Source organism: Takifugu rubripes, chromosome 4, assembly GCF_901000725.2.
Source record: "Takifugu rubripes chromosome 4, fTakRub1.2, whole genome shotgun sequence".
NCBI lineage: Eukaryota > Metazoa > Chordata > Actinopteri > Tetraodontiformes > Tetraodontidae > Takifugu > Takifugu rubripes.
The window spans coordinates 2,745,564-2,772,263 of NC_042288.1; the positions used below are offsets into that span (position 1 = coordinate 2,745,564).

A 26,700-nucleotide genomic window follows, 5' to 3' on the forward strand; every position below is an offset into this window, starting at 1 on the left:
TTGCTACCACTACTATTACTGTTATTACTATTACTGTTACCACTACTACTACAACTATACTGTTTAACTACTACTATTAGTGTCACTATTATTTCTATTATTATTACTATCACTACTACCACCACTATTAATACTACTAATACTAATACTACTGTGACTGCTACTATTACTACTACAACTATTACTTATTACTACTATTACGACGGTGACTAATACTAAGATAATGACAATATAGTTTTCACACTATTTTTAATTAATGTGCAACAACTGTTAATCACTGTACTTATATGGTTAAGTTTTGCTTTTTCCTTTCTTTCAAATTTTGTACAATACATAAAAATATTTTGTTAAATAACAAAGAGTTTTAGAGGATTATATCTTTAATAATTAATCATCAGAAAGAGTTCAGAGGATTATATCTTGAATAATTTAATTTTAAAGGCATCAAACAAATGCATTTCTTGTCTGTCAAATTTTTTGCACCATCATTTTTCATGTGCTTGCGTGACAACATCTATTACCAATTAACTGCTGTATAATTCATCATCACGCTCATCACAATTACAGTCGCAGTTACCCTGTTGGGTCCCCCTACAGTTGTGTTGGCTGAAACCTAAAGAGTCTTGGTGTGTTTTGGTGTTCTCCACAGGTTCCTATTGGACAGAGATACAAATAATTCAACGTTTAGGACAAAAAAAAATGAGAGGAAGGTTTGAAAGTACGTGCTCCTCTGCTTTAAAGTTGCACATTGTTTAAACGTTTTGTTTTTGAAATAAAGTTATATTTGTTCAAAAACCAGAGGCATTTTTCCTTGTATATGGAGATATTCCAGTTATAGCAGTTGGCCCTTCCTCTTCTGAGGTTAATAAAGATTTAATATGAGTTCTGTCACTGCTGAGAGTTTGTTTTGACTATCAGCATCCAGTTAGTTTAAATCAGCACCAAATTCTAAAAGAATACACCAGCTTAGAAGCCAATTAAGCATTGCTAATCAGTCCAATTAGAGGGGAAGAGAGTTCAAATAAGCATAAAATTACATCCACCTTATGTGACCTAATTATACTCAAAGACTCATTTCACCAGCTGCTCAGTGGGTTGCTCAGTATATTATCCACATTCTATAGATGACTTGCTCCTGGTAATGCATTCAACAGAATAACTGTCATGTTAATGGTCTTTTAAAACACTTTCTTTTATTATATGCTCTGTAATATTAGGTATAACACTGCTCCCAATACTAAAGGATGCCTAGATTTATCAAGATAATCCATAAATCCTTTCCTGCACTTTCTCCTGTAAACATAAGACCCAATGTCCATTTCTGCATTAACAGGGCTGCACATGTTTGAGTCTGAGCAGACGGGTCACTCCTCAGTGGTGACATATGGCTTTTGACAGAACACATTGCTTGTCCTCCAGTGCTCAGACAAGCCAATCCTGTGAGAGGTTATAGAAAAAAAAATGGGTGGAAGACACGGAAGGTCCGCGCGCCGTCTGAGACGGGGCCCTCAGACAGGACAAGCAGCAGCTGGCAAACTACATCAATCTGTAATCAATGAACCAACTGGTAGATGGGATTATATGCCTAATTGCACAGCTAACTTAGTCCATCCCAAAATGACCAGACAGCATCAGCTTGCGTCCATGACCCAGTACCAGAGACAGGCATTATTCCAGGCCTCCGACAGTTATTAATCATTCATAACCTGCTTCTATACCCAAACTCTGGGAGTGTGGGTCCGCAGTCCTGACAAAGGACGACACCACAGCACAAAAGAAATACATGGAGTAAAAATAATGTGTAAAAGTTATTTCCAGCTTTAAAGTCATTCCATGCCTGTGTGTGTGTTTGTGTGTATGTAATTGAATGTGTGTCCACATCATCTTCCTTAAGTACGGAACGCATTGTCGGCAGATGGAAAGAACAGACAGACAAATTATTCTGTCTGTCCCATTGTTTTCGGACCACTACACAGATCAATTATTTAGTCCTCCTGTGGGGACATAAAGAACATTAATGTGTGCCACATACGGCGACACATTAGGAGTTCTTCCACATTTTCAGGCTGATTTTAGTTTCAGGGATAAAGCAAAGAGCCCTAAAGGAAACCTGCTCCCCAGATCTGATGATGGGGGCTCTGTAAACCATCTTGTGAGAGTCCAAATCCCCTGATGTGCTGTTTAAACCCAAGAGGTTAAAGGTCACACTTATGCTTCTTTTGCCCCGGGCTAATCTCAGATTATGGTTATTATCACACTTACATCAGAAGTGAAAGGGGGTCTTACTGGTGCTTACTGGTACTGGTGAGGACCTTGATGGGGACCTTGCAGAAGCTGTCCCATTGGGTGCGAATTTCAGTGGGATTCAGGTCAAGATCTATGTTCTGGTCCAGAACACAGACCTTCACCTTCAGCCATTTGCTGGAATTCAGAGCATTCTGATGTTGCAGGAGCCAAGCTTCTATGTCACAATAGATGCCTTTGGGTTGAAATATTCCAGAATTCATGGTTCAGTGGATCTTTACATTCTCACCACCATTCTTCACTGTTGGGAGAAGGTTCCTTTGATGGTTTTCATGTTTTGGTAACAACACAGTTTTACTCCTCTGTCCACAGAAAGGACGTCTGCAATGATTCAGATCACTGTCCATTTGTAGATGATCTGCCTCACGCTGGAACAAGGACTTCAGAGGACCTTCTAGCTTCCTGTCACTATCCTCCTGCTGAGGCCCTCTGAGATCTCTCTTCTGCTCGGCATGACTGACTTGTATGGGTTCACCTAGAGAAGCCTCAGTGTGACCTGGCTTTAGTTGTGTTTCCTTCTCCATGTCCAGGGACTCTCATACAGCTTACATTTGTCCATTTCAGTGGTTCATTTAACCTCTAATCTGCTCCTCTAATGTTCACTTACTGTGTTTATAAGATGAGAAAAAATCAGTTTCATTCAGTCTTGACTACTACAGCCGATTCAAAAAGGTATATTTTTTCATATAAAAAAATATAACCAATGTGTATAGACACAAAGTGAAAGATACATTATCAAATATGAAGCAACATATGGAACTGTAGGACTGAGCGGGCAATAGCCACAAGCAACAAAAGTCTGTTTATAGCATCAGCTGTAGCGAGTGGTGCCACCAGATGGTAGACTTTTGGTGTTTGTGACACATGGCTCTGAGTGAAGCCACGGCCAGAGAGCCCAGCCCAGGATAATTGGAATTTCATTAAGGTTTTGTTTGTGTGTGGGTATATATGTGTGTGTATGTGTGTGTGAGTGAGTGAGTGAGCTGAGATTAGATGAGAGTGGGTGTGCACATGAGTGTGTTTTTCTCTGGGTAATATGGAGGACAGGGGGAGGGCAGGGACTCCACCTGCTGCCACCTGTTCATTCGCTCCATCTTATAAAAGCTGGTTCTGTACTGTCAGCTAGACAACAAGCACCTTGGACTCTTCAGGCTGTCCCCTATCTGGACTAGTAGCTCGGACCTCTGCTACACCTCTGAGGAGCCCTGAAGCTAAAACTGAAAACATCATTTCTGTGACCTGTATTAGTCCTGAGGACTTAAAGATTAATTTAAATCTTCATCTCAGAACCAACATGAAGTCTCGTCGACAAAGCTGCACTGACTCTGGATCCGAGTCCTCGGAACCCGACTCTAGGACGCCAGAGAAATACGAAACGGCGACGAGACGTAGGATGGCTGCCAATGCCAGAGAGAGGAAGAGGATGCAGGGTTTGAACACGGCTTTTGATCGCCTGCGCAAAGTGGTCCCTCAGTGGGGCCAGGACAAAAAACTGTCCAAGTATGAAACTCTGCAGATGGCCCTCAGCTACATCATGGCCCTGAACCGGATTCTGACTGACAACAGAAGGCACAATGGTCCTCACAGGCAGTGGCTGGACCTGCAGTTTGACCATGTGCAGCCAGAAAACTACCCGTGCCTCATGAGGTACGACAGCTCTGCTGGAGAGGACACATACGTCCCCCCTTTCTCTTATCAGTTCGATGGACATCAGGTCCACGCTTAAAGTGCCGCTGCGTGGTGGACAACCCGTCATGTTGTTGGAAGTTAACGACAACGTGAACATGTTTCCTTCAATCTAGAAGACAGTAAATACATTTGTATTGCATTTTTCTGTACATTTACCTTATTTCTGTGTGACAATCAGAAAGGCTACTATTTTACGTTTTTGTCCTGCAACATTGAGCATTTTTTTTGTTCAAAGTGTAGAAATGACAGGAGTGTAGTGTCTTGATGAGGACCACTAGGTTGCACTGCAAATACAAACAATGGTGTTCTGTTGTTTTGCTACGCCCCCGAAACTGTGTGCAATCTGAAGAAAACCGTGGTGTTCCTAGTTGTGTAGCTGAAGCCAACGCAGAAAGACGTTTAAGCACGTTTGTTGTGAAAATGTTTTATTTTTTCATATGCAGACTTCTATTTTTTTTTAATCATAGATTTTGAGTCAAAATAAAAACAAGATATTTTCCATGAACACTTGTTTTTGCCTGTCATTGCATTCGATAAGCATTAACACGAACGCCACTATTTAAAAAACACAATGCATCCTTAGAATTTGCATAAGGATATTATTGCTCATCTATAGTGTCTTCGGCTGTATAATTTCCTTCTCTTATTAGAACAGGAGTCCCATAATCTCACTTTTTTCCCCCTTAGAGTGCCATAAAATTAAGTGTTGTCAAAGAGAGCCACTAATTTACAGCCCGGCTATTGTTCTGCACATGTCCAGCTCTCAGTAGTGCTGCTCTGCTCCTTGGGGTGTCAAACAGCCTTTTGTGCTGAGCTCCTGTGCACTGAGATAAGCCACTCTTACGTCAGTGGTGTAACATCAAAGACGAAACATTTAAAACTTTGCAAAACAGCCCAATCGGCCAGTAAACCACGACGCCAAAGATCTGCAAGCGCCTCTTTCTAAAGCCACACAGCTACAAATTTAAATGGCAATCAACAGCCACTCAAAAGTGATTGTTCTCACGCTGAAAGAGTTTGAATGGTGGCACAAGCCACAGCATATTAAGGAAGCCTGTGCGCCAAATCCTGTCACGGATTCTGAGGAGGAGCCGAAATTAAACTCTATTGTGCGCTAATAGTTGCGTGTAATTGCACTGTTCGGGGCAGATGAAGCGTAAACGAGCATAGCTGGGCCGCCACTCATCTATAGGGAGGCTTCGAGGGCTCTCTTCAACTGCAGGTTGAGTTTATGCAGTTGATTATTACTATTATTTGTATCTTATCTTCATGTCCAGCACAGAAAGAGACATAAGTGCATATATAAGAGATATGGAACACTAATATTGTGCAAAGTGTTTAATACCAGATTGGAGTGTTGCATATATGCTGATACAGATGGTCAAAACGATGCATCCGCCACCCTGCGTGTTTTCATACCTAATAAACGCTTTCTGACAGTTGGCATGTCTAAAGATGAATAGGCAGCAGAGTCAAAAGTGCGCAATGGTAATGAGGTGGAAACCATTTGTGACACAGCAATTAGGCTCTTAATTAATTCAGTCACCAAACAGTTGCTGACAGAAATAATGACCAACACGCAATTAAGTGATTTCCTCATCAGCGGCATGATATTGAACGAGCTGTTAATAGATGGTGACAACAGGCGCAGCGTGAAAGAGAGCCGAGCAACTCAAATGTGCTGCAACGCTTGCGTCATTTCCCCTCGTTCCACATTCCTTGATTTTGCTACATTTTTCTTTTTCTAAAATTTAACTGTGTTCTTTGTGTTTTTTGTGCATATTGATGTATTTGTCTAACCCTCATCAGTTGGTTAGATGTTAATTTGTACTTGTAGCTTGTTGGGCCACAAACAACAATCCCTTAGTGTAACCACGCACATCCATGCCATAGAATACATTTTGTTAGTTTCTTTGTCTCTGTTGATCCTGCAGAGGCTCTCATGAGAGAAGGACTAATGTGATTCTATGATATATAGATATATTAAATCCAAACCATCGGTTTAAACAGAGCTCTTATTGGTCAACAGTCTTGGCACGTGAAGCAGACCAGTAGAAAATGAAGTGGGGACATGCGGCTCCTCCCTCTGTAAACCTGATGTCAGCTGCTCTTTAAAAACCATCCCTGCAGCAGGTGTTTGCAAAATATCCAAGCGGCCCTCCGCTCTCCTCCGATCCACCCTGACGACATGAAGTGTCTGAACAACCGCGCCGACAGCCACCTGACCGGCCGGGTGGAATGCGAGATGGAAGGTGTGGGTAACGGAGCCTGGGTGAACTGTGGCTTCTGTGACACCCCTCCGCCCGTCCCCAGGGTTGTCAGCACTATCTACAACACCCAGCCCCACTTTCAGGGCTCAGGGGACGGCATGTACAAGCTGGACCCGCTCCCAACATTCCCGGAAGAACCAGCATCCGCCGAGCAGAGCCTGGTGAAGAAACGGAGAGGCTGCTGCTCATTCATCAAGGGTAGGAACACACCCACGGCCGTGCAGCTACTTACAACTACTGTTTTGTTAAAGTCTACATGAAGGACTTACATAGGAACTGTGTTTTCAGCATTCTTTCTAAATGTGAAATGGCTTCTTCTGTCATTGAGGTCAGCAGACCCGCCACATGAAGGGCCTTCTGTGGTAATTTGGCATCATTTGTAGAGTTTCTTTAATTGTTTCTTCAGGATTGTGGGGCACAACTCTGACAGAGGACACCTCCGGCAACAGAGAACTGTTTGTCCGGACCACCCTGAGGGAGTTAGTTGTCTATCTCGTCTTCCTGGTTGATATATGTCTCTGTAAGTATGAATCGTTGAGTCTTTTTTCCTTGTTCAGTCCACGTTTCATTTTTTTAAGTGCATTATTCAGAATTATTCAGTCATTTTTGCAGAAAGTGTGATTTAATAAACCTTGAGGGTAAACGAGACATCGTTTTATATCTGACCTCATTGACAGTCGTTATAAAACCTATTGATCTCAAGTAAAAGCATTAAAAAAGGCTTCTAATTGCTATGACAACAGGGAAGATAATTGTATATTTCCATTTAAGTTAATTTCTTGTTGTTGTGGGTTACTGTTTATGACATTATGACTGTTGATCTTGCCCTGAGAGCCATTGTCCTGCCGTCCATTTGAGCTAAAAGGACGTCGGTATCTCTTGCCTTTTAGCCATAGGACCATTTTGGCCTCGTCTATTGTTTCTTTGTCTGGCTTAGATTTACATTGTTTGACGAAGCCATTTGCGTCAGACAAGCTCGTTCCCTCTTCAAACAAATGGTGGCCTCTAATCTGGTCCTGTTTGCAGCCACATAAACATGAGCTATCAGAACGTGGCTATTGAAGCCTTACATGTCCGAGCCGTTATCTTGGACTGCTGAATGGAGCAGCACCAGATATAAATCAGCGATTGGGCGTTAACACGGGCAATTCATTGTCTTCCAGTGACATATGGCATGACCAGCTCAAGCACCTACTACTACACTAAAGCCATGACCGACCTGTTTGTGAATGCGGCTGGTGAAAGTGGGGTTAAGTTTCAATCCATCAGCAGCATGACTGATTTCTGGACTGTAAGTTTTCCTTGTGCATGTACATCCCCAATGTTCACCATGCTAACACCAAGGGAGCCCTGCCAGTGTCTAACTGTCCACTGTTAAACTTGAAACAGTATGCTCAGGGCCCATTGCTGGATGGCCTCTACTGGACTAAATGGTACAATAACCGGTCCATGAACACCGGGGACCAGTCCTTCATCTACTATGAGAACATGTTGCTGGGGGTCCCCAGAATGAGGCAGATCAAGATCCTCAACAACTCCTGCAATGTCCACAGCGACTTCAGAGACGAGATTGCCGGGTGTTTCGATGTGTACAATGAGAAGAAAGAGGACTACTTTAACTTTGGCCTCATCAATGGCACCGCGTAAGATGCTGCTTGTTGTGTACATGCCCTTTATTTTCCACCCAAAGCATCAGTCTCTGATCAGCCCTAGTTGAGACAGAAACTCTGTCTTTCTCTGCAGCTGGAGCTACCACACAGAGAAACAGATCAAAGGTTCCTCTCACTGGGGCTTGTTGACGACATACAGTGGTGCGGGATACTATCAAGACCTGAGGCGAACCAAAGAGGAGAGCGCCGCCATCCTGAAGGACCTGCTGGACAACCTGTGGCTGGACAGAGGGACCAGAGTGACCTTCATCGACTTCTCCACCTACAACGCCAACATCAACATGTTCTGCATCATCAGGTAAACCCCTTCAGACCTCTCTGACCAGGCTCTCCATAACTGAGGGTTTATCTGCTTTATTCCTCCCTTCCCCCAGGCTGGTGGTTGAATTCCCAGCAACCGGAGGCGCGATCCCTTCCTACCAGATAAGAACAGTCAAGTTGATCCGATACATCTCAGTCTGGGATTATTTCATCCTTGGCTGTGAGACGCTCTTCTGTTTATTCATCCTCTATTATGTTGTGGAGGAGATCCTTGAGCTACGTATACACAAGTTCTCCTACTTCAAAAGTATCTGGAATATACTGGATATTATTGTCATACTGGTAAGACAGAGATATCCCTCACACACAGGCCCTCCAGCAGTCCAGCCTAACATTTCAAACCCTATAACAATAACTATAACTATAATAATAATACAAATAATAACTTCTTTTGCAGCTCGCCATTGTTGCCATTATATTTAATATTTTCCGGACTGTCAAAGTGGACAACTTGCTCACGAAACTGCTGGAACAACCGGACGTCTACGCCGATTTTGAATTTCTGGCCTTTTGGCAAACCCAATACAACAACATGAACGCAGTGAACCTGTTCTTTGCTTGGATAAAGGTAGAACACGGATCTCTGACATTCAGCTAAATGTCCGGGCTGTTTGTGACGGCGTGTTCTCTCCGTCAGGTCTTCAAGTACATTAGCATCAACAAGACCATGACTCAGCTGTCCTCCACGCTGGGCCGATGTGCTAAAGATATCCTGGGCTTCGCCATCATGTTCTTCATCGTCTTCTTCGCCTACGCTCAGCTCGGATATTTGCTGTTTGGGACAGAAGTCGAATCTTTCAGTACTTTTGCCAAATGCATGTACGGAGATCCGAACAGCTGTTCAGCCGGGAAGGCTTTAAAACCGCTGTTTAACCGACTCTTATCTCTGCAGCTTCACGCAGTTCAGGATTATCCTCGGAGACTTTGATTATGACGCCATCGACCGCGCCAACAGAGTTCTCGGCCCGATCTATTTTGTCACCTACGTGTTCTTTGTGTTCTTTGTTCTGCTGGTTGGTCATACTGCTGTACAATATGTTTGATTTTTCTTTTCTTTTTTGAAATAAATGGGCATTTATTTTAATCTTTCATGTGTCTTTTCCCCAGAACATGTTTCTTGCCATCATAAATGATACCTACACTGAGGTGAAGGAGGAACTCTCATCCCAGAAAGATGAGCTGCAGATTACAGACATCATCAAGCAGGTAAGATCCCAAGCACGCGCAAAATCACCGAGAGACGCTGGCACTCATTTGGCCTTGTCCACAGAGCTACATGAAGACGATTATAAAGCTTAAACTAAAAAAGGAAAAAATATCAGACGTCCAGAAAGTGCTGAGGTCTGAATCCGGAGACATCGAATTCAAGGACTTCCGACAAACGCTCAAAGAGTAAGGCGAGGGAATTCTGACAGCATGCAGAAGAGCTCCGGCTGAGTCTGGCGTTTAACCCCCACCGCTCTGATGACTTTACAGGATGGGACACGCCGAGCGGGAAATCTCAGAAGCCTTCTCCCAGTTCGATCGCGATGGGAACCAAATCCTAGATGAAGAGGAGCAAAAGAGGATGAAAAGCGAGCTGGAGGAAAAGAGAGTGTGTGCACATCTGCAGGAGAGAACCTGTGTGCATAGGTTCAAGCTGATGTTTGGTGTTCTGTGTGCAGGACGCTTTAAGTGCTGAGATCAACAATCTGGGAGTTAATTACGGGAAAGATTCATCCGTCGGTGCCACCGAGCAGAGGAACACCTGGAGCCAGACGTTTGTGGACCGGGAGCAGTTTCTTAGGTGGGAAAAGTTTAAGGGGGAATGTCAGAGGAAATGTGACCTGGAAAAGGTGTTTTTTTTCTGGCATTTGGTGGAAAGATTTGTGACAATATTATGATCCAGAAGATATTCCAACTCCAGGATGGAGACTTTATTGATGCAATGAAGGGAAATAAACTTTGTTGTGTTTCTATTTCCATCACTATTTCCAGGCAAGAGAAAGTAATTGATACTATGAGTGAGATAAATAACAAGTCTGGATTTATTTTCCCACCAATAAAAGACTATCCAGGCAGGTTTTCCACCTTGAACACGCTCTGGAAGGTGTCGCATCCAGACTTGAGCTGATTACGGAGAAACTGGGATTACATGAGAACCTTCCAGGGAACGCTGTGCTGTCGAAGACCCCCAGCGTGAGTGCTGACATCTAAACACGCACCAAATCTCTCAGACATCAAACACGTCAGTGTTTTACAGTAGACGAACGGCTGGTTGCAACATTGTGAATGTGAAATGTTTCTACCCAGAGAGTCCAGAGTGGGGCGGATGGCAGCAGCACCGCCCATGTGGACGGAACCAGGAAGGCTGAGGTCATGAAATCAGGAGTTTTCACCTACCCCTCACATGACCGTAACATGTGATGGGTAGGTGATAAACGAGCTTGCGATCCCACCTGCAGTTAGCCCAAGAAGCGGACTCCTTAGCCCAGCGTTGACAGCTAGAAGGGAAGACTCAGCTGTATTAATGGCATATTTATTCAACCCCTTTGCTTCTGCTGCTCTGTGTGACAGAACCCTGTAAATACTGTAAAAAAAAAGAAGCTTTTGACGGCACTCGGGCCGGGATTCTAAGATGATCTGTTCAGCTCAGATTGTGACAGCTACATATTTGTAATTGTGCAATAGTGTGTTTGCACAGTAGTATCATTTGTGCTGGTTAATCTCATGTCTGGGCCACCAAATGTTGGAGTGAAGGATTCACTTTCATCTGTTTAAGGGTCCGCAGAGGTTCTTCCGTCCTTTGCTTTTCACTGAGTAATTCTATGGAATGTGACAGGTCTTCGATTTGCCTCTGTAGATGCATAGTAAATAAAAATTAAACACGTGCCTCACTAAAAAGCATTCGGACCTTCACCAAGCAGCTCATTTGTCCACAAACTGCAAATTCCACCCAAGCAGCCTCACAGGAGGAGCAGCTGTTCCAGCATCCTCCCTCCCTTCAGTGGAGTTACTCAAGAATAGCTGTCAGTATACAGTAACTGTATACAGGCGGTAGCTTCCATACCATAGTAGGCTGGTTATGATCAAATCTTCTGTGCTTGTTGTCGATCTCCGGGAATCTGAACATCATCAAAATTTAACGAGCTCTTCCTCGCACCATTGTTGACCTTTCCTGGAAACTTCATTCAAATCCATACGGAACTCTTGGAGTTCTTTGGCCAACAGCTGCAAAGGTGCCTAAATTCCTCCTGTTTTTAACAGATTAATAGAACAACCCACTGATGTTTGGTCAGCTTTGGGAAAAACCAACAGTGAACCTGATCTCCACCTCAACACAGCAAGTTTTTATTTATTTAAGAGATCAGAGAAATAAAAGGCAGCTGCAGTGGGCAACCGGCACGTAGCCATCCGTTATTAACTGGCTTTAAATCCATTTCATGCTTCTACATTAATTATCGTAATGTCAATGCAAATCTGCTAAGTTGGTGTATAGAAGCACACAAAATGGCACTGTGAAAATACCGTCTCTATTAGATCCGAACGTTCCAACTCGTTAAATGTGTAACTGGAAGTGTTGCATTGACAGTGGTTCTAAATCACAATGTGTCTGTTCAATAAAAAAGGTTCTGGAAAATAAGATGTTTCAAATGTGGTTTTTTTTTCAATTATTATTTAAAGAAACTTTCCACAGAAATGATCCTTTATTATTAAACACTTCAGCTCTTCATCTTAAATGTACTCTTGGAAAATTACATGTTTTCAGCAATAACTATATTACATTATTGTGTAAATCAACCTGAAGCGTCACCTGTGTGGCGGGTATTCATGGAAATTTAAAAAAAAGGAAAAAATAAAACGAAATTCCACAAAAGGTAAAGAATCTGGAGTAATACCATAGCCTAAAAGTAACCCATAGTTTCAAATTGCTGTGACGTGTATTAAGGCTCAATCATAAATTATATTGCTGAGTTTGAACGCTGTAATTTCACTTTGTAACATTCTACCTACATTATGTACAGGAGACCTGTGGCCTGTATTTACACTGTCAGCAACCGCCACCCTGGCTCCAATACACGCCGCCAGCTCAAATAAAAACATTAAGATTGGCTTGTGGATTAAGAAAATGAGTCCGGAAAGACTAATTTCGTACAGAATGGCACGTATGCAACTGAATCTGAACAACATGCAAAGAGAAGCTGCTGAATTGGTTTTATGGGAGAGTCGGCGAGATAAATTCAGTTCTTAGCGAAAGCACAGACATTCCAAAAGAAGAATATATCCAAGATTTTAACTTTTTTTTCCCAGGAATCCGGCCCCAGAATCAGTGAGCAGTTAGTTATCTTAGAAAGTCTGAGGTCCAAGCTGGTTTGATATTATTTTCTTTATACAAGGTATCAGCTGAGTTTGAGTCTCCTCTTAAACAATATATTATAAAGCAGTCCGATCCAGAATATTATAAATTCAAAACTCAAGTCCAAAAGAACGCAGCTGATCACTCACACGAGACAAAACAAACCTAAAACCCAAGAGACGCCGCTTCTCTTCTCACTTATTCTCCTTTAAAGCCACAGTTGTTTTTACAAATACTTTTGCCGCTCATACACTGGAAAAGTTACCCCCCGCCCCGCCCCCACTCTGGAGCCTATTCACAAAGCAGTCATTTATATATGAAAATAAGTTTTTTAAATAGACTGATTATGAGCTGAAGCTGCAAAAAGGTTGCAGGTTCAGCTCTGTGCAGTGTGCTGCACAATCAGATGAACAATCTATTCTGCCAGGTCTGTACAACACTAGATCCTAATTCCAAAAGTGATCTACGTGACCCAAAAAATTTCTACGCATTAAGACTAGGTGACATTTTACTGTCTGCTGTATAAAATGGCAGAAAAAAGTCCCGTGGAAGTAAAAAACATCCCCAACTAGCAATAAAAACTGGTAAACCGAGGGCATCTATTGCTATTTCTACTTGTGCTTTCATCTTCACTGTAATTATTTGGTACTCATATTTGGATAGACTACGACTACTAAAAAACATTCATACGGGGCAGACGTTGATCGATATTCTGGGCTGTGGGTCGGTACGTGCGGTGTGCGGGGGACGAGGGAAAGCACCACGGTTCTCTCAGCTAAAGAGAATGCTACACATCTTCATTCACACACTCTAATGTGGGTAACAATATGGGGAATAAAAGGTTATTTTGGCTTTACATGAGCCCAAGAGCACTTTCATTTCACACGACTGTGAATAAGCATCGTTGTATAAGGTATTACAAAGTTCTGGGCCAAAGAACGACCTACAACTGTGAAGATAAACCTGTTGTTGAAAAGCGACAATCCGTTACAAAGGCTTTGTGAATAGGGCCTCTGCCTTTTTGTACCAAAGCAGTTGACCAACATTTAAAAAAAATAAAAGAAAAAGAAAAATGCCCTTGGTTTTACACTCGGCTCACTGCGTTTGATAACCCGCCATGTTGTAGTTGCCCAGGTTGGACATGACTGGGCCCTGGGGAGCTGCGGCCTGGGCGGACTGTGACCCAAACCCGCCCATCCAGCCCGATGACTGAGACTGCCTGAGGACACACACATCAAGAGCGGTCGAACGTGAGCAAAGAGAGGCTGAAGGCCTTTTGCAGCTCGAAAAGTGAGCACAAAAAAGACTCACTCCATTCCGAATCCTTGCTGGTTCCAGGTCTGCCCGTACATGTTGTAGGAGGGAACCTGCCATCCATTGGTCATATACTGCCCATACTGCTGCTGCTGCTGCTGCTGCTGCTGCTGCTGCTGCTGAGGATTTCCATAGGGTTGATTCCACTGTCCCCAATAATTGTACTCAACCTGAATGATGCACAGACAACAAACTCAATTAATGCACAATCCTGTTAAAAACGTGCATGTGAATGGTTGGCATTTCGTTTGTCAGATTGAGAATTTACATCGATTCACGATAAATGAAGGGCTAAAATGCTGATGATGAGCAGATTTCCGGATGCAGATTTTTCCTCTCTTTTTTTTGGAAATGTAGACAACATACTGGTTGTTTGATCCGAACAGGTCTCCTGTTCATTGTGTAACTCAGGATGTGGTTTTTAACCCAGTTGTAAAACAGTTGCAGTGTTGTTGCTCATAATCTGAGCAAAATAAAAGCTCCCACTGCCTCCAGCAGCACTCTCTCTTTGGTTCCTTTATCTGTGACGCTTACCTGCTGTGAATTCTTTTGCATGTCAGGAGATTCTTTGCCCCAGAAACACTTCACAAGATTCCCCTCGATGACTGTGCCATTTACTGAAACAATAGCATGAGCAGCACTGTCATGAGAAGAAAACCTAATGGAGGAGGGAAAAAAGAAAAAATTGAATCAATAAGATTGCAAAATATGTTAATACTTAAGAGTAATATTATGTATTTATATATTTGAAGCAAAATAAAACAAAGGATAATAATAGGAGCAAGACAAAATAAGTGATGTCGCACAAATGGATAAACAATGGGGTTTTAGTGACACCTACAGGCCAAAAGCTGCAATGAGGACTAATTACCTGACGAAGGAGTAGCCTTTGTCCGGGAAAACCCGGATTTCCATTATTTGACCAAATGGTGAGAAGGTCTGTTGCATTAGATGTTCTGAAAGAGAAGGAAAGAGATTAGAGAGTTCTGAAATGTTATGATGAAGGTATTATCGTTATTACAAAGCTACTTTATTAAAAATCCCATTTACCAGTCAGTCCTGACTGGATCCCTCCACAGTACACAGTACAGTTGTGAGGACTTGACTGAGTCACTATGTCATCAAACTTGAGATGTTTCGAGCCATCTGAAAAACAAGAAAGCAACCAGCTAAGACAAAAACTCAAAAGAAATCTGACTATTTACCGGGGCATTCGTCCCAAAATCATCTCCAAATACATTTTGAACTGTCCTAAAGTGAATTTATGTCATCTCATCCATTGTAGGTCTCAATAATTTAGTTAAGCTTTGTCCTCTGAAATTATTACTATAAAAACTCTAATTGGGTGATTAGGGGGAAAAAAAAGTGTTTTTGTACGCGACCACGGGCTTCTTTCTTTCTCTGCTGCGGTCTGACCGAGCACTAATGCTCATGAGTCCGGCAACATTGGGTCCAGGCTTGCAGAAATTGTTTAAAACGGATCATCAGGGGCTTTGGGAGATTTTGTACATTCCCATGAACTTGCAGGTAACAGAAATAGAGCCCTGCTCTTTAGCCGTGTCCCAGCAAAAACAATTTTTTTTTTGCTTGTTTCCATTTCTGTCAGGCGCTAAAACTTACTGTCCTGGAAACTTTTGGGAGCTGGAGGTTTACGTGTTGCCCAGTTAGTCCTGATCTGGCGTCCTTGAAGCCACTGGCCGGCCATTTTACTGATGGCATTCTCAGCATCCTGCACAAATATCATTTTAGGGGTAGAATCAGTATATTGTTACACCAAGTGTGATTTTAGCCTCATACTGAAAATATGCACGGCCGCAATCCATCTCTAAAGATAAAAAACTGTGGTGCATGTAGAGCTGGACATAAGTGCAATAATAGCCTTCATTGTGTAGCCCATCTTGTCTTTGTAGCTCTGGTCCGCTGCTCTACTTGCTCAACTTAAAAAAAAGCATCGAGTGATTTTCAACTGCAGGTACAACAGTTGGCTCGTGTCACTAGAATTACGAGTGAGATATTAAAGAGAAAGAGAGGAACTAGAAACAAGCGGAAGTCTGAGCTCTCCCACTGGAGCCTTACCAGTTTGTTGTAGAAGGACACAAATCCATACCCCTTTGATTTGCCTGTTGCCATGTCCTTCAGAACACGGGCGTCCCTGGAGGCAAATGTAAAAACCAGTTCAGCACATGCACCAGTTTAAAGCAAAATATGAAGCACGCAAAACACACTCAAGTGTGAGTCCTGTCCTACATAATTAGCTATCACGAATTGGCACCAAGCGTCGTCTCATAATAAAACTTCAAAGATTGAAAGAAAACAGGTCTAAACACATGCAACCTACTGAATTATTACTAAATTATTTCAGATGATTTAATGGATCATCGAGACTGGAGCACCGCGTCTCGGTCATTCTGCTCAAGCTACTGATTTAAATTGACAAAGGAACAAATTATATGAATTACCATGCATTCTTAAAGTCTGCTCAGGGTGCTCTTCCTACAAGTAGAAATATATAGAACATATCAAAAGAGGAAAAAGGAATTAAAAAGGCATACATGGCCTGTTAACAGATTCTTTATTTTTCCTGGTCAATGCTTTACCACCAATATGGAGTATGGGAAGCTGCAAATTTTGAGAAATTGACATTTTCAGAAATTTTTTGGAAGAGAATCACTGCACTAAAGACAACACTATGCAAAACAAATGACATAATCTAAACAGACATGTACAGATGTACAGCAGGCATTGTGATGTGCTATGCCAAGTTAAATCGTGTTAACACACAGCTGCTACACATACACAAATGGAAAGAATGGAATAGAGAAAAAAAAACTACATCTGAGTCTCCAGAGTGCACAGTTCCTTGCTGTTAGCCTTCAAGCTCCTTTCCAATCCTATGAGAATTTCTGTAAAATAACCAAAGGGCTATTACTTCACTGAGACCAGGGACTAAAAGCTAGTCAGGTTCATACACACATTTAGCTGGCAGGTACGTCCCACGCCCTTAATAGTGTATTTGAAATCAAAGCAAGAGTAACCGTTAGGTCTTGACAAATCTGGCAGAATGTTGACTGCACAAGCTACATATTTATCTTCTCAAATGAGGTGTAAGATAGGAATTATCCCATCCCCTGTCACTACAGGTGACTGCACCACAGCCATCAGTGACAGTGATCAAGTCAAGCACAGAGCTGGCCTACAAAAGGTTGACTCTGCAGGGACAAGACGTTATGACCATAAGATGGTCCATTACATATTTGGAAGGGTATCTTTGCATTAAAAAGGTTATATTAGAGGTTTTCTCATATGCCCTCTCCTCTGGACCTAGATGGGATGGATCACTTCCAATTGGCTATGCACTCACTCGTCAGTGTTGTCTTTGCAAATACACAATTTTGAAAAATGAAACAAATCTGTATAAAATGACTAAAGCTATAACTGAGAGTGCTGTGATGGGGAAAAGACTCCCTGCTGGAACATATTTGATCGTTACGTGCAAAAGAGTGTTTAGAGGCATATGGATAGTTTGGTGGAGACTCCAGTAGATCTGCTGGGAAGAAAATATGAATGTGTTTCAACTTCAGGACAATACTCCACGCTTTAGTTGACCAGTAAGTGCTTGATTCCAAAATATATGCCGACCAGTCTCCTGTATATACTAGGCATTAAGCCAATGGTGAGCTGACACTAACCACTCACAATCAGTGTTTAATCTAAGACATATAGCTGCAGGTAATCTCTGCACAATGCACACCAGTGTAACTGCAGGCGGTAGGAAAAAAAGAAAGAAATATGTCTTTAACCAGCAGGCATCCTTCATCGCTCAAGGGACAACAACGTTTAGAATAGTTTTCACAAGTATGAAGAGTTATGCAAGTAGCTGTAAAGTTACAGCAAATAAATTGGAAAATCAATACCGAGAATTGCAACGCCATTATCTTTTCCACACTTCTATTAGACATAGGTTAATATAGCAGTTAGGCCCAATGTCGGGTGTCCTTAGAAAGCACAGACAGGTCTAACGTACATCATAGTACAGCCCCCAGGCTGTTATGGCATCTAAAATTTGAAATATATGATACAGATCCTGGCTTTAAAATGAGCACCTATTTAATTCACCTTAGCAAAACCCTTAGAACATGGGGTGTCATAACAAAGTCCCCAGAGGGCAGCAATCCAGGCAGAAAAGAGCGGCAAGTGGGGACCCGGTGTAACTACCTGTCAGAAAACATGCTTGGCCCTCCAGGCCTGGGTTTTGACACCGTGGCCGCCCCACAAAAGATACTCTAAGACTGGATGAACCTCGTCAACTGTAAAGACGGCTTAACAAAATAAATCAAGGACGTGTGTCCTTGTTTTAAAATCAGCCAGGTCAGCTGGTAGATTCCAACCAGGGAACACCCAGCTTGTGCTGAACTGAGGCCCTACCTCACCACAGCAGCAGCAGCGAAACTTTAATACACGATTCAAGAGCGAAAACTGGAAATCCTACCAGCACCAAGTGCCCCGGGGATCACAGCTTATCGCATTTCAGCTTGTTCAAACACATTTAAATCATCTGGTGTGTGTAAGTGAGCCGTCTTCTTGTCATTCCTTGTTCTATAAACCCAACAAGAAACACGATCTAATACTGTCGTCCTTTAAGCAAGTTCTGACAGATATCGGTCAGGTTTTTGTGTCCCAATCCACAGACAAAACTGGTGTATGCTGCACAAAAACTACTAGACATGAAAAGAAATCCCCTTTACAAGAGAAAACTTACGAGATATGACCAAAGGGTGCAAAAGCAGCCCTGATGTCCTCGGTGGTGATATCAGGACTCAGATCGCCCACAAACACATGGAAGTGATCTAGAGCAAAAGAGAAGACCAAAAAACTTACCACAAAAAAATGTGGACTGGACAAATTAAAAAACAAATAAAATCAACATCTCAATACTGACTGGATGTGTCTTTTTTCTGGCAGCTTGGCGAGGTTGCCCAATTTACTTTGACCTCCTGACAGGACGGAACAACATAGAGGGTTTGAAACTATGACCCAGGTTCAGATGAATCCTAGAAAGAATTACTCCATACCAGATTGTATGGGCTGAATGGTCTTACCTTTCCTAATATCTTCCTCTTGTTCATGGTTGCACGAGCCGAAGCAGCGTCTTTGTGATCAACGAACTCCACAAAGCAATAAGGATCGCTGCTCGTATGCTGCAAACAACACAGCCAAACATAAAAGTTGTTTAGCTGTAGCCATTCCAGTAATCTGTCTCTATTATTTACCTATTGTAATGTGCAAATTTAGTGGGAAGTTAACAAAAAATGAAGTCATCTGTTTGAGCGAAGCTAGTCTGTATCCCTGTGCGTGTCTCTGTTTGTCTATCTCATTAGAATTTGAAGTATTCTGTTAAGAACAATAGAGTAACAAATCACAGGTGAGAAAGTAAAAAGAGTATATACATTTCTAAAAATGAGTATATTTCCTCTTGTATTCTTGGATATTTCTAGGATATTTCACTTTTTGCTTAGGATGCATGGGAAGACATAACTGTGTCACAAATATGTCAAATTTATAGTTTGGCTTCTTACATCTGTGATCATTTTGCAACTTTTACACGGTCCAATCTGGCTGAAGAGCTGCAGGATCAAAATTTCAGTCACATCCCGGGAGAGGTTGCCCACATACCTGGTGGAGACAAAGAAGACAAGTTTCACAAAAGTTAGTCCCTTTGTTTGCGTCAACCGACGAGCAAAGGTGGACGTGCAAAGGAAGCAAGCTGGTGTTTTGTAGCAATGGTTTGCGCGTACACAGGATGACTTAACAGATGTACTTATATCAGCTAGCATGCCTGATCTGGCCCAGCTCTGGCATCAAAGCGTTAAACCGTGGTTTATTTTAACCTACTTTTTACTAAAAAATGTCCTTGGCGACTATAAATATCAATGTTACCAGCACAACATTAGGGTAAAGCTAAAGTTAAACACGTTATAAACAACATTTAGCCATTAGCCACCGGTTGCCGACGTTAGCTTCCATAGCGACAGGGCCTGCACAATGCTAACAATAACAGGTTAAAAATAACTTACAGGGTTTTGGAAAGACTTTCCTCGTCCATATTCATCATTGTCAGTCCCCTGGGCAGGAAATTACTACTTAGTTAGCTTCGTTGATGAATGACTCTGAAGCACGCGGTTAATCCTACACCACCGAGGGAAGTGGTAGTTCACTAGCTAAGAGTTATAACACACGTCACACGATGGTCAAAGAACATACGACGACGATGACGAAAAGCAGTTTGAACTTTAACCTTAGAAATTATTTGCCGGTTTTATTTTTGCTGTATATTTTATTAAAATGCCCAAATAAATAAAAATGTTAATCGCGAAAGTTAGTTTTATTTAAGTAATTTGAGTTGTTTTAAAGTGGAGCGCTTGGGTGCGTTGATTTTACTCATAGGCGTTGCGCGTTTTTCATGTTGAAAGATTTAGCCAAAGATCCCCGCGTAGAAATGTTTTGGTTTGTTTTTAACACGGATATTATGTGACAGTAGGTGTTCTTTATGGCTGTCAGCACAATAATAATAAAAATATATTAAACAGATTTTAATCAAATTAACAGGAAATTTTAATAATTAGCCAAGATGATTTGACGACGTAAGGGATTCCGGAGGGGCTTGACTATCTATCTATCTATCTATCTATCTATCTATCTATCTATCTATCTGTCTGTCTGTCTGTCTGTCTGTCTGTCTGTCTGTCTGTCTGCCTGCCTGCCTGCCTGCCTGCCTGTCTGTCTGTCTGTCTGATCAAGTGCTGTACATTAAAAAAAATATCATTAACGTTGACACAACTTAATGTGATCAATGTATTTTATCCTAATGCCCTTGAAGAAAAAAGTCACTAAAAATTATAACATCCATCAGATGTAGTTGGCAATTGTGTCCCTTTTATCAAAACACATGTATTCTAAATAATTGTACATATGTTGTTATCAATTGGGAACGTTTATTTCCTTCAGAACTAAATTGTTGCCGATTGTTGCTCAATGTTCAGTGTTTAAGCAGCAAAGAAATCGAATAATGATTTTATTCATTTTTTATGTCTGGTATGACTCTGGGATATTAGGGAAATAATTATTCCCACATGATATCACACCACCAGCGTTGCATAACAACCAAAACAAGAGCAACACCAGACGGTTCACAAGTGGCCGTTCAGCAACAATTTAGGAGACTTTAGTAAGAATGTCGGGATTTCCTTGGGATTGTCCTCAGGACGGGGGCGCAGCGGGGGGGGGGGGGGTCAACCTCACTCTTTCCAAGTTAACAAGCTCTGACGACCGGCGATCAAAGCGGGGACTTTGTCCACAGCTGCAGCAAAGATTAAACCCTGACCAGGGTCCTGTGGGGGAAATATGTTAATACTGAAATCCAAGCTATTATGTTGAAAGGAGGAGGGGTGCACGCGCGTGCGTGCGTGCGTGGGAGGGGGGAAAGGGGTTTCGACTGCTTAACAGGTTTGGGAACTCGTTCCGCATATCCACCGCCGTCCGCCCCAACATTAACCCGGCTATTTCGAGAAACTTCCAGCCCACTTTCCACGTCACTTGAAGGCATCTTTAAAGCGTCCGTCGCCCGTATAAAATGTTTCAGTAGTCGGCAGCAGCAGCAGCATGAACGGCCTGAAGACGCAGCCGCCGATAGTGACGATGGCCAACAACGACAACGTTCCTCTCCCGCTCGGCTGGGAGGTCAAAATCGACCCGCAGACCGGGTGGCCCTTCTTCGTGGATCACAACAACCGCACGACCACCTGGAACGACCCGAGACACGACACGATCAAGGTAAGAGCTGGCGGACAAAGTTGGCGGCGGGGGCGCACGACGGCAACCGCTGCGCAACTCTGGAAATACCAATTGCACTCCGATATGTATCGATCCGGTTGGAGGGATCAGATTTGGCTGTTAGGCCGATACCCCCTGAAAGAAACAGATACTGTTATAGTCACGTTATAGCGTCACATTATAGCAGACAGGCCCCGCCGAGGACCGTCGCCTCCCCCTCACGGACAGCTCATACGCCCGTAATAACGCTTGATCAACCCTGTTATATTCCCGTGCCATGATCTGACTCTATTATTACCCGATGACGCACAGACTCGGCTGCAAGCAAAACTACCTATGATCAGCTTCCAGCGTGTCAACAAGGTCTCCTTCGTGGTGGAAAACATTGCGACCTCCGGCTTATATTAAACTTTTTTCCCTTACAAGGACCGAGGCTGACGCTGCCTCCCTCGGCCCGTGTGGCACAGGCGCGTCGACGCATGGACGGCTGTATTTGCGGTGGAAAACACGCAGGTCTGCAGAGGGGGAGAAAAAAAAAAGAAAAGCCGTGGGTTGGGTGAGCCTCACGGGCTGCCAGTTGGTAATCTTTCGTCTCGCAGACAGACGCTGTTGTCCAAAGTTAGGGAGCCGAAGAATCTGCTAGAAAAGACACAGCTGTCAGGGGATAAAATTGGTGCAACGGTGCTGGCGGTGTGCAGTGTCACATGCTGATTGGGCAGAGGGCAAAGGGTCGTTCACAGCTATTTCATAACTTTTGTCTTCCTCGGGAAGAGTCGGAGGTTTACACATTATTGTACAGAGAGTTACTGGAGGTGAAAGTTTAGAGACTGTTGTCATATTTAAAGGCCAAGGTGCTTAACTGTGACCTGTTGCTCGGCTGGCAGGAGTGACACTAATAACAGGAATGTGCTCTTTATCATAGGTATTTGAGCAGTTATTTAAAGCCACTTAAGACAGAGTTAAATGATTTTCCTCTTTGTCAGTGTTGTGCCAATCTGCTGCCCGGGAGGAATCAGACACGTCTGTTTATGATCACATTGTGGAGGGAAATATCAAATAAGGGAGAGTACACAGAGTGGTGCTATCTTTGATTTCCTGGAAATGTCACGTCTTAACCCCTAACCGCTGCAGTTGTCTCTCAATAAAACATTTGGCTTTTGAAAGCAGTTTGGCAGCTCATCACATCCAGGAAAAATGTTGATTTGGACATGAGGATGCCAACTACTCCCATGTTGATTGGATTGGTCCCAAGTTTTAAAATTGTAAAGAAACAGCCAGGGTACGAAAGCCCAACGTCGCTGGGATTCTCCCTCCACTGTTGGGGGTGAGGGTGAGGGGGGTGACCTCAAGGACCACGACCCTTGTTCCTTAAAGGATTAAAACAGACTGAGCTATCACCACAGACATGCAATATGTTCTAATAGTAGGGGAAGGCGCTAGAACACCTTCAGAGCATTGCCCAGGTACTCTTGAGCAAGGCACCGAACCCATAAACACTCACATAGGGCCCTGCGATGAACTGGCAACTCATCCAGGGGTGGACCTGCCTTTTGTGTACCTTCCCAATGACCCTGAAATGGATGAAGTGGAAGACGAGACAAGACAGTTCCTTCGATCAACGAGCCTACTTATTAACTACTGTCCATGACTCCTTTGTGGCAGCTCCATATATTTGCGAGGTATTAGCCTATGACTGTTAGCAACTCTAGCAACTATACATTACTGTTACCTGTAACGCTGAAGCTTCCTAGCTGATCAAAACTCTGAATAAAATATACAAAGCCCAGGTGGATGTTACGGCACCTTCCTCCAGAATGTCATTGATTTATTATAGTGTTAATTAATCTCTCTTATGTCCAGAAAAATCCTTTACAAATAGTTTTGACGAAGCCATTTAGCATTTTACTTTTCTAACTTCAATTTGTCATGTCTGGGCTGTGTTTCAGGTCAGGGAAGTGTCAGCGAATGGACCCAACATACCACCAGAACCAAGCCCTCAGGAGACTCAGAAGACCTTTGTGAGGGAGATGAAGCACCCCATCCTTCGCCCAGGTTACGTCCCTATCCCAGTCTTCCACGAGGGTGCCGAGCTGAGGCAGCAACAGCATCCGTGTTATTCCTACATCCAGCCCAGCACAGCACAGAATATCCGGACAGATGGGCGGGCGGCCTCCCCCACGCCAGGGCGCCACTGCAGGCCAAGATCACCTTTGCACGGACCCTCAGACAGCTGCTCTCCTGAGCCTGGAAAGGCCAGCTCACCCAGTCCGCAAACATCAGAGGTGAGATTTAATAAAACAAGGAAAAACCTCCTGATTATGCAGCATTTTTGACAGTTTTACGATTTCTCTTAAATTATGAATGTCTATTTTTAAGGTTTACACTATCCCACAACACCAACCTCCAAGACCCAGCAGCACAGGTCTCCAGGCAGGTTACATATCTATCCCAGTGATCCATGAGGGTGGAGGAGGCCCAACACAAACACAACCTCAGACTAACCCAGCCGTCTACTCCCAGCGCGTCCCCTACTCAGAACACCAGCAGCCCTTCCACCGCATTCAGACGGACGACTGGCCTGGCTACCCTGCAGCCATGGCGACTCCCCGAGAAAGAGCTTCTCCGATCCTGATCCCCCAGCACCGTGATTCTATCCACCTCCCACCTCACATTAGAAGCCAGTCACCTATTATAACACAGCTGGTGGGAGAGAGACCACAGGTAGATTTAGTGTTTACAGCTGGTTTTCTCCAGCTCATAATAATAGATTTGAACATCCATTTCATTTGCTCTAGGCTGTGACGAATCCTAATGATTCTTTTATTTCCAATTTCCAAGGCTCAGCACCACATAATCACAAGAGACCTGCCCCAGAAACCCGAGCAAGAGCATCAGAGCACTCAGCAGAAAGCAGAGGCCATACCGCTGCCCCGGCCACAACACCCAGAGGCTGATGTCCTAAAACCTCAACAACCTCAACAGCTCCAACAGACTCCACCTCAACAACCTCAGCAGTTCCAGCAGGCACCACCTCAGACAGCGCAGCAACCTCACCACCCCGAACAGTCCGTGCAGTCGCAGCAGCAACAGAAACCAGAGCAACCACAGCAACACACTGCAGACATCACAGTTCAAATACCTCCAAAACAAGAGTCCTTGGACAGAACCACTGCCCCCTCAGAGCTGCCGCCTGTGAAGGTAGAGGCTGAAGCAGCCGCGCAGTGTCCCGTCCACCCAGGTTTGGCTAAAGTGCAGCAAATAGTGGAGAGAGTGGCTAAACTGGAGCAGGAGGTCAAATGTTTTGAAGGGAAGAAGAATGATAAGAAATACTTGTTACTCGAGGAGCTGCTGACCAAAGAGCTCCTGGCACTGGACTCGGTCGACCCGGAGGGTCGCGCAGACGTGCGGCAGGCGAGAAGAGACGGGGTCCGTCGTGTTCAGACCATACTGGAAGAACTGGAACAACTGGAGGAGCAGCCAGCCAGGCCTGCCAGTGTGACCGCGATGGAGGACGACAGCGTGGCGTCGCAGGGAGAGCCCAGTATGTTCACCAGTGAGAACGTTGAGCAGGGAAAGGAACTCTCATAGTGAGGACACGCTTCACTCGTGAGATGAGAGAAAGATAAGCACCGTATATATGATTTTTTTTTTTTTTTAAAGATTCTCCGGATATCTCCCCTGCTTTCTACAGCATTTGTGAGATTTGCATGCCTTGATTCAAAGTGTTGGTATTTTTCTGCCATTAAGCACATATTTGATGGTAGCCTAGTGCAATCCTATTTTTAAAGCCAATGTTGTTGCCTTCTATGTTGTGCCGATGTCTCCAAAATAACACCGCTGTCGCCATCAACGTGTCGCCAGCGATTTTTAGTCACAGTTTGAAAAAGAGGCCTTTACCAATAAATGGAAGAAACGTATTTTCTTAAGGAATGTTGTGTCGTTGCCTTTTGTCTTGATCTAATATGAAGCTTTTCTTCATACACCCAGCACATCAGTTAGTACCTGAGCGCAATCACCAAGGCTTTAAGGCAAAACTCAGTCAACGGTTAAAGCATTTCTCCTCCTCTGTAGACGAGCAGCCCCGTCGGCGCTGCGTTGTCGCACAACACAGTGAATATTTTTATTAGATGCTGCTTTTTGACGCATTACCGGTTTTGCCGTCTTTGCACTTTGACGTCAATTAAATGTGTCGGGCTGAAAGAGCAGCAGCACTTCATTTGAGATAAGATTTGACTGACATGTTTGAGTGTTACTATGTGCATTGGTTTAACTGATGTGTGAAGAAAACATTTATCAGTATTTATATGATTATATTGTATTTTGGTACTTTTATGAATGTGTAATTACAGATTGAAGTTATGAAGTGCATCTTACTCGTGATGTAAGACAATCGGCACTCGGGTACTAACGAGGTTCGGTTCCTTGTTTTGACCCGTCAGAATGTTCTTATAACAAAACACTCAACTTGTAATTATCCAAACAGACGAAGGGACTGAAAGCCTTAAATATATGAGAAAACACCTCACTCCAACTGATAATGGACAAGCACATGGCGTTCTGTTTTCGAAGTTCTAAATGTGAGAATTTCAAGTGTTAAAAAAGTTGTCAGTGTAATGTGACCACATGCTGTCTGACACTGTCTAACATCTCCACTAGTTCTGGGCTGTGACATAATGTTGATCACAGTTGATTTGCAAGGTCTTGGCTTGTCAAAAGTACATTGTGGTGTCTTGGTATGGTTGAAAATAAATTAACTTGACACAATGCCAGCTTGTATATGTGTTTTTTTGTTGTTGTCGTATTAAAGAATGCAGTTCGTGTATAGATGCAATGAGCTGAAGTGCAACCGTATCCCTTTTCTGAATAATGTATGTATGGTTGTGTGGGCTCCACATTTGAATATATACATCCAGTATATATTATGGGCAGACTACATTAAGACTTGCTTCTCGTTTAAGCGTTTTTA

At 43.2% G+C, this 26,700-nt stretch overlaps 4 protein-coding genes across 5 annotated transcripts; 3 read left to right on the forward strand and 1 right to left on the reverse strand.

The window, feature by feature from the left end:
- The first annotated feature begins 3,284 nt into the window (after positions 1 to 3,284).
- atoh7 (atonal bHLH transcription factor 7) lies at positions 3,285 to 4,648 on the forward strand. The gene has a single exon (XM_029835254.1). It carries the CDS (start codon positions 3,599 to 3,601, stop codon positions 4,028 to 4,030), a length of 432 nt encoding a protein of 143 aa, XP_029691114.1. The 5' UTR covers positions 3,285 to 3,598; the 3' UTR covers positions 4,031 to 4,648.
- A 1,318-nt stretch (positions 4,649 to 5,966) lies between these two features.
- On the forward strand, positions 5,967 to 10,660 carry pkd2l1 (polycystic kidney disease 2-like 1). Its single transcript, XM_011602934.2, has 15 exons — positions 5,967 to 6,461; positions 6,670 to 6,783; positions 7,427 to 7,554; positions 7,653 to 7,906; positions 8,007 to 8,231; positions 8,308 to 8,536; positions 8,652 to 8,822; positions 8,892 to 9,073; positions 9,147 to 9,267; positions 9,362 to 9,460; positions 9,525 to 9,646; positions 9,731 to 9,848; positions 9,919 to 10,040; positions 10,303 to 10,432; positions 10,547 to 10,660. Exons 1-15 carry the CDS (start codon positions 6,182 to 6,184, stop codon positions 10,658 to 10,660), a joined length of 2,409 nt encoding a protein of 802 aa, XP_011601236.2. The 5' UTR covers positions 5,967 to 6,181.
- Positions 10,661 to 11,921: 1,261 nt separating this feature from the next.
- Positions 11,922 to 20,570, reverse strand: tial1 (TIA1 cytotoxic granule-associated RNA binding protein-like 1). Its single transcript, XM_003963687.3, has 12 exons — positions 19,979 to 20,570; positions 19,481 to 19,577; positions 19,004 to 19,102; positions 18,844 to 18,898; positions 18,664 to 18,751; positions 15,981 to 16,056; positions 15,525 to 15,633; positions 14,955 to 15,050; positions 14,776 to 14,860; positions 14,439 to 14,562; positions 13,902 to 14,074; positions 11,922 to 13,809 (listed from the first exon to the last, which is right to left on the reverse strand). The coding sequence occupies exons 1-12, from the start codon at positions 20,014 to 20,016 to the stop codon at positions 13,686 to 13,688; spliced, it is 1,164 nt and encodes a 387-aa protein (XP_003963736.2). The 5' UTR covers positions 20,017 to 20,570; the 3' UTR covers positions 11,922 to 13,685.
- Positions 20,571 to 20,890: 320 nt separating this feature from the next.
- Positions 20,891 to 26,498, forward strand: bag3 (BCL2 associated athanogene 3). Of its 2 annotated transcripts, XM_029835214.1 has the most exons (5): positions 20,891 to 21,734; positions 23,681 to 24,016; positions 24,111 to 24,164; positions 24,255 to 24,455; positions 24,573 to 26,498. In XM_029835214.1, exons 1-5 carry the CDS (start codon positions 21,564 to 21,566, stop codon positions 25,320 to 25,322), a joined length of 1,512 nt encoding a protein of 503 aa, XP_029691074.1. In that variant the 5' UTR covers positions 20,891 to 21,563; the 3' UTR covers positions 25,323 to 26,498. The 2 variants fall into 2 exon arrangements, with proteins under 2 accessions (XP_029691074.1, XP_003963772.1); XM_003963723.3 differs by having other exon boundaries at positions 20,909 to 21,734; positions 24,111 to 24,455.
- The last annotated feature ends 202 nt before the right edge of the window (positions 26,499 to 26,700 follow it).

Coding starts and splice junctions, on each gene's coding strand:
- atoh7 (XM_029835254.1), top strand. CDS start 3,599: ATGAAGTCTCGTCGACAAAGCTGCACTGACTCTGGATCCGAGTCCTCG.
- bag3 (XM_003963723.3), top strand. CDS start 21,564: ATGAACGGCCTGAAGACGCAGCCGCCGATAGTGACGATGGCCAACAAC. Junction 21,735..23,680: donor CGAGACACGACACGATCAAG/GTAAGAGCTGGC, acceptor GCTGTGTTTCAG/GTCAGGGAAGTGTCAGCGAA. Junction 24,017..24,110: donor CCAGTCCGCAAACATCAGAG/GTGAGATTTAAT, acceptor TCTATTTTTAAG/GTTTACACTATCCCACAACA.
- pkd2l1 (XM_011602934.2), top strand. CDS start 6,182: ATGAAGTGTCTGAACAACCGCGCCGACAGCCACCTGACCGGCCGGGTG. Junction 7,555..7,652: donor GCATGACTGATTTCTGGACT/GTAAGTTTTCCT, acceptor AACTTGAAACAG/TATGCTCAGGGCCCATTGCT. Junction 9,849..9,918: donor GCGAGCTGGAGGAAAAGAGA/GTGTGTGCACAT, acceptor TTCTGTGTGCAG/GACGCTTTAAGTGCTGAGAT.
- tial1 (XM_003963687.3), bottom strand. CDS start 20,016: ATGATGAATATGGACGAGGAAAGTCTTTCCAAAACCCT. Junction 19,103..19,480: donor GTTGCAAAATGATCACAGAT/GTAAGAAGCCAA, acceptor TGTTGTTTGCAG/CATACGAGCAGCGATCCTTA. Junction 18,752..18,843: donor CCAGAAAAAAGACACATCCA/GTCAGTATTGAG, acceptor CTTTTGCTCTAG/ATCACTTCCATGTGTTTGTG.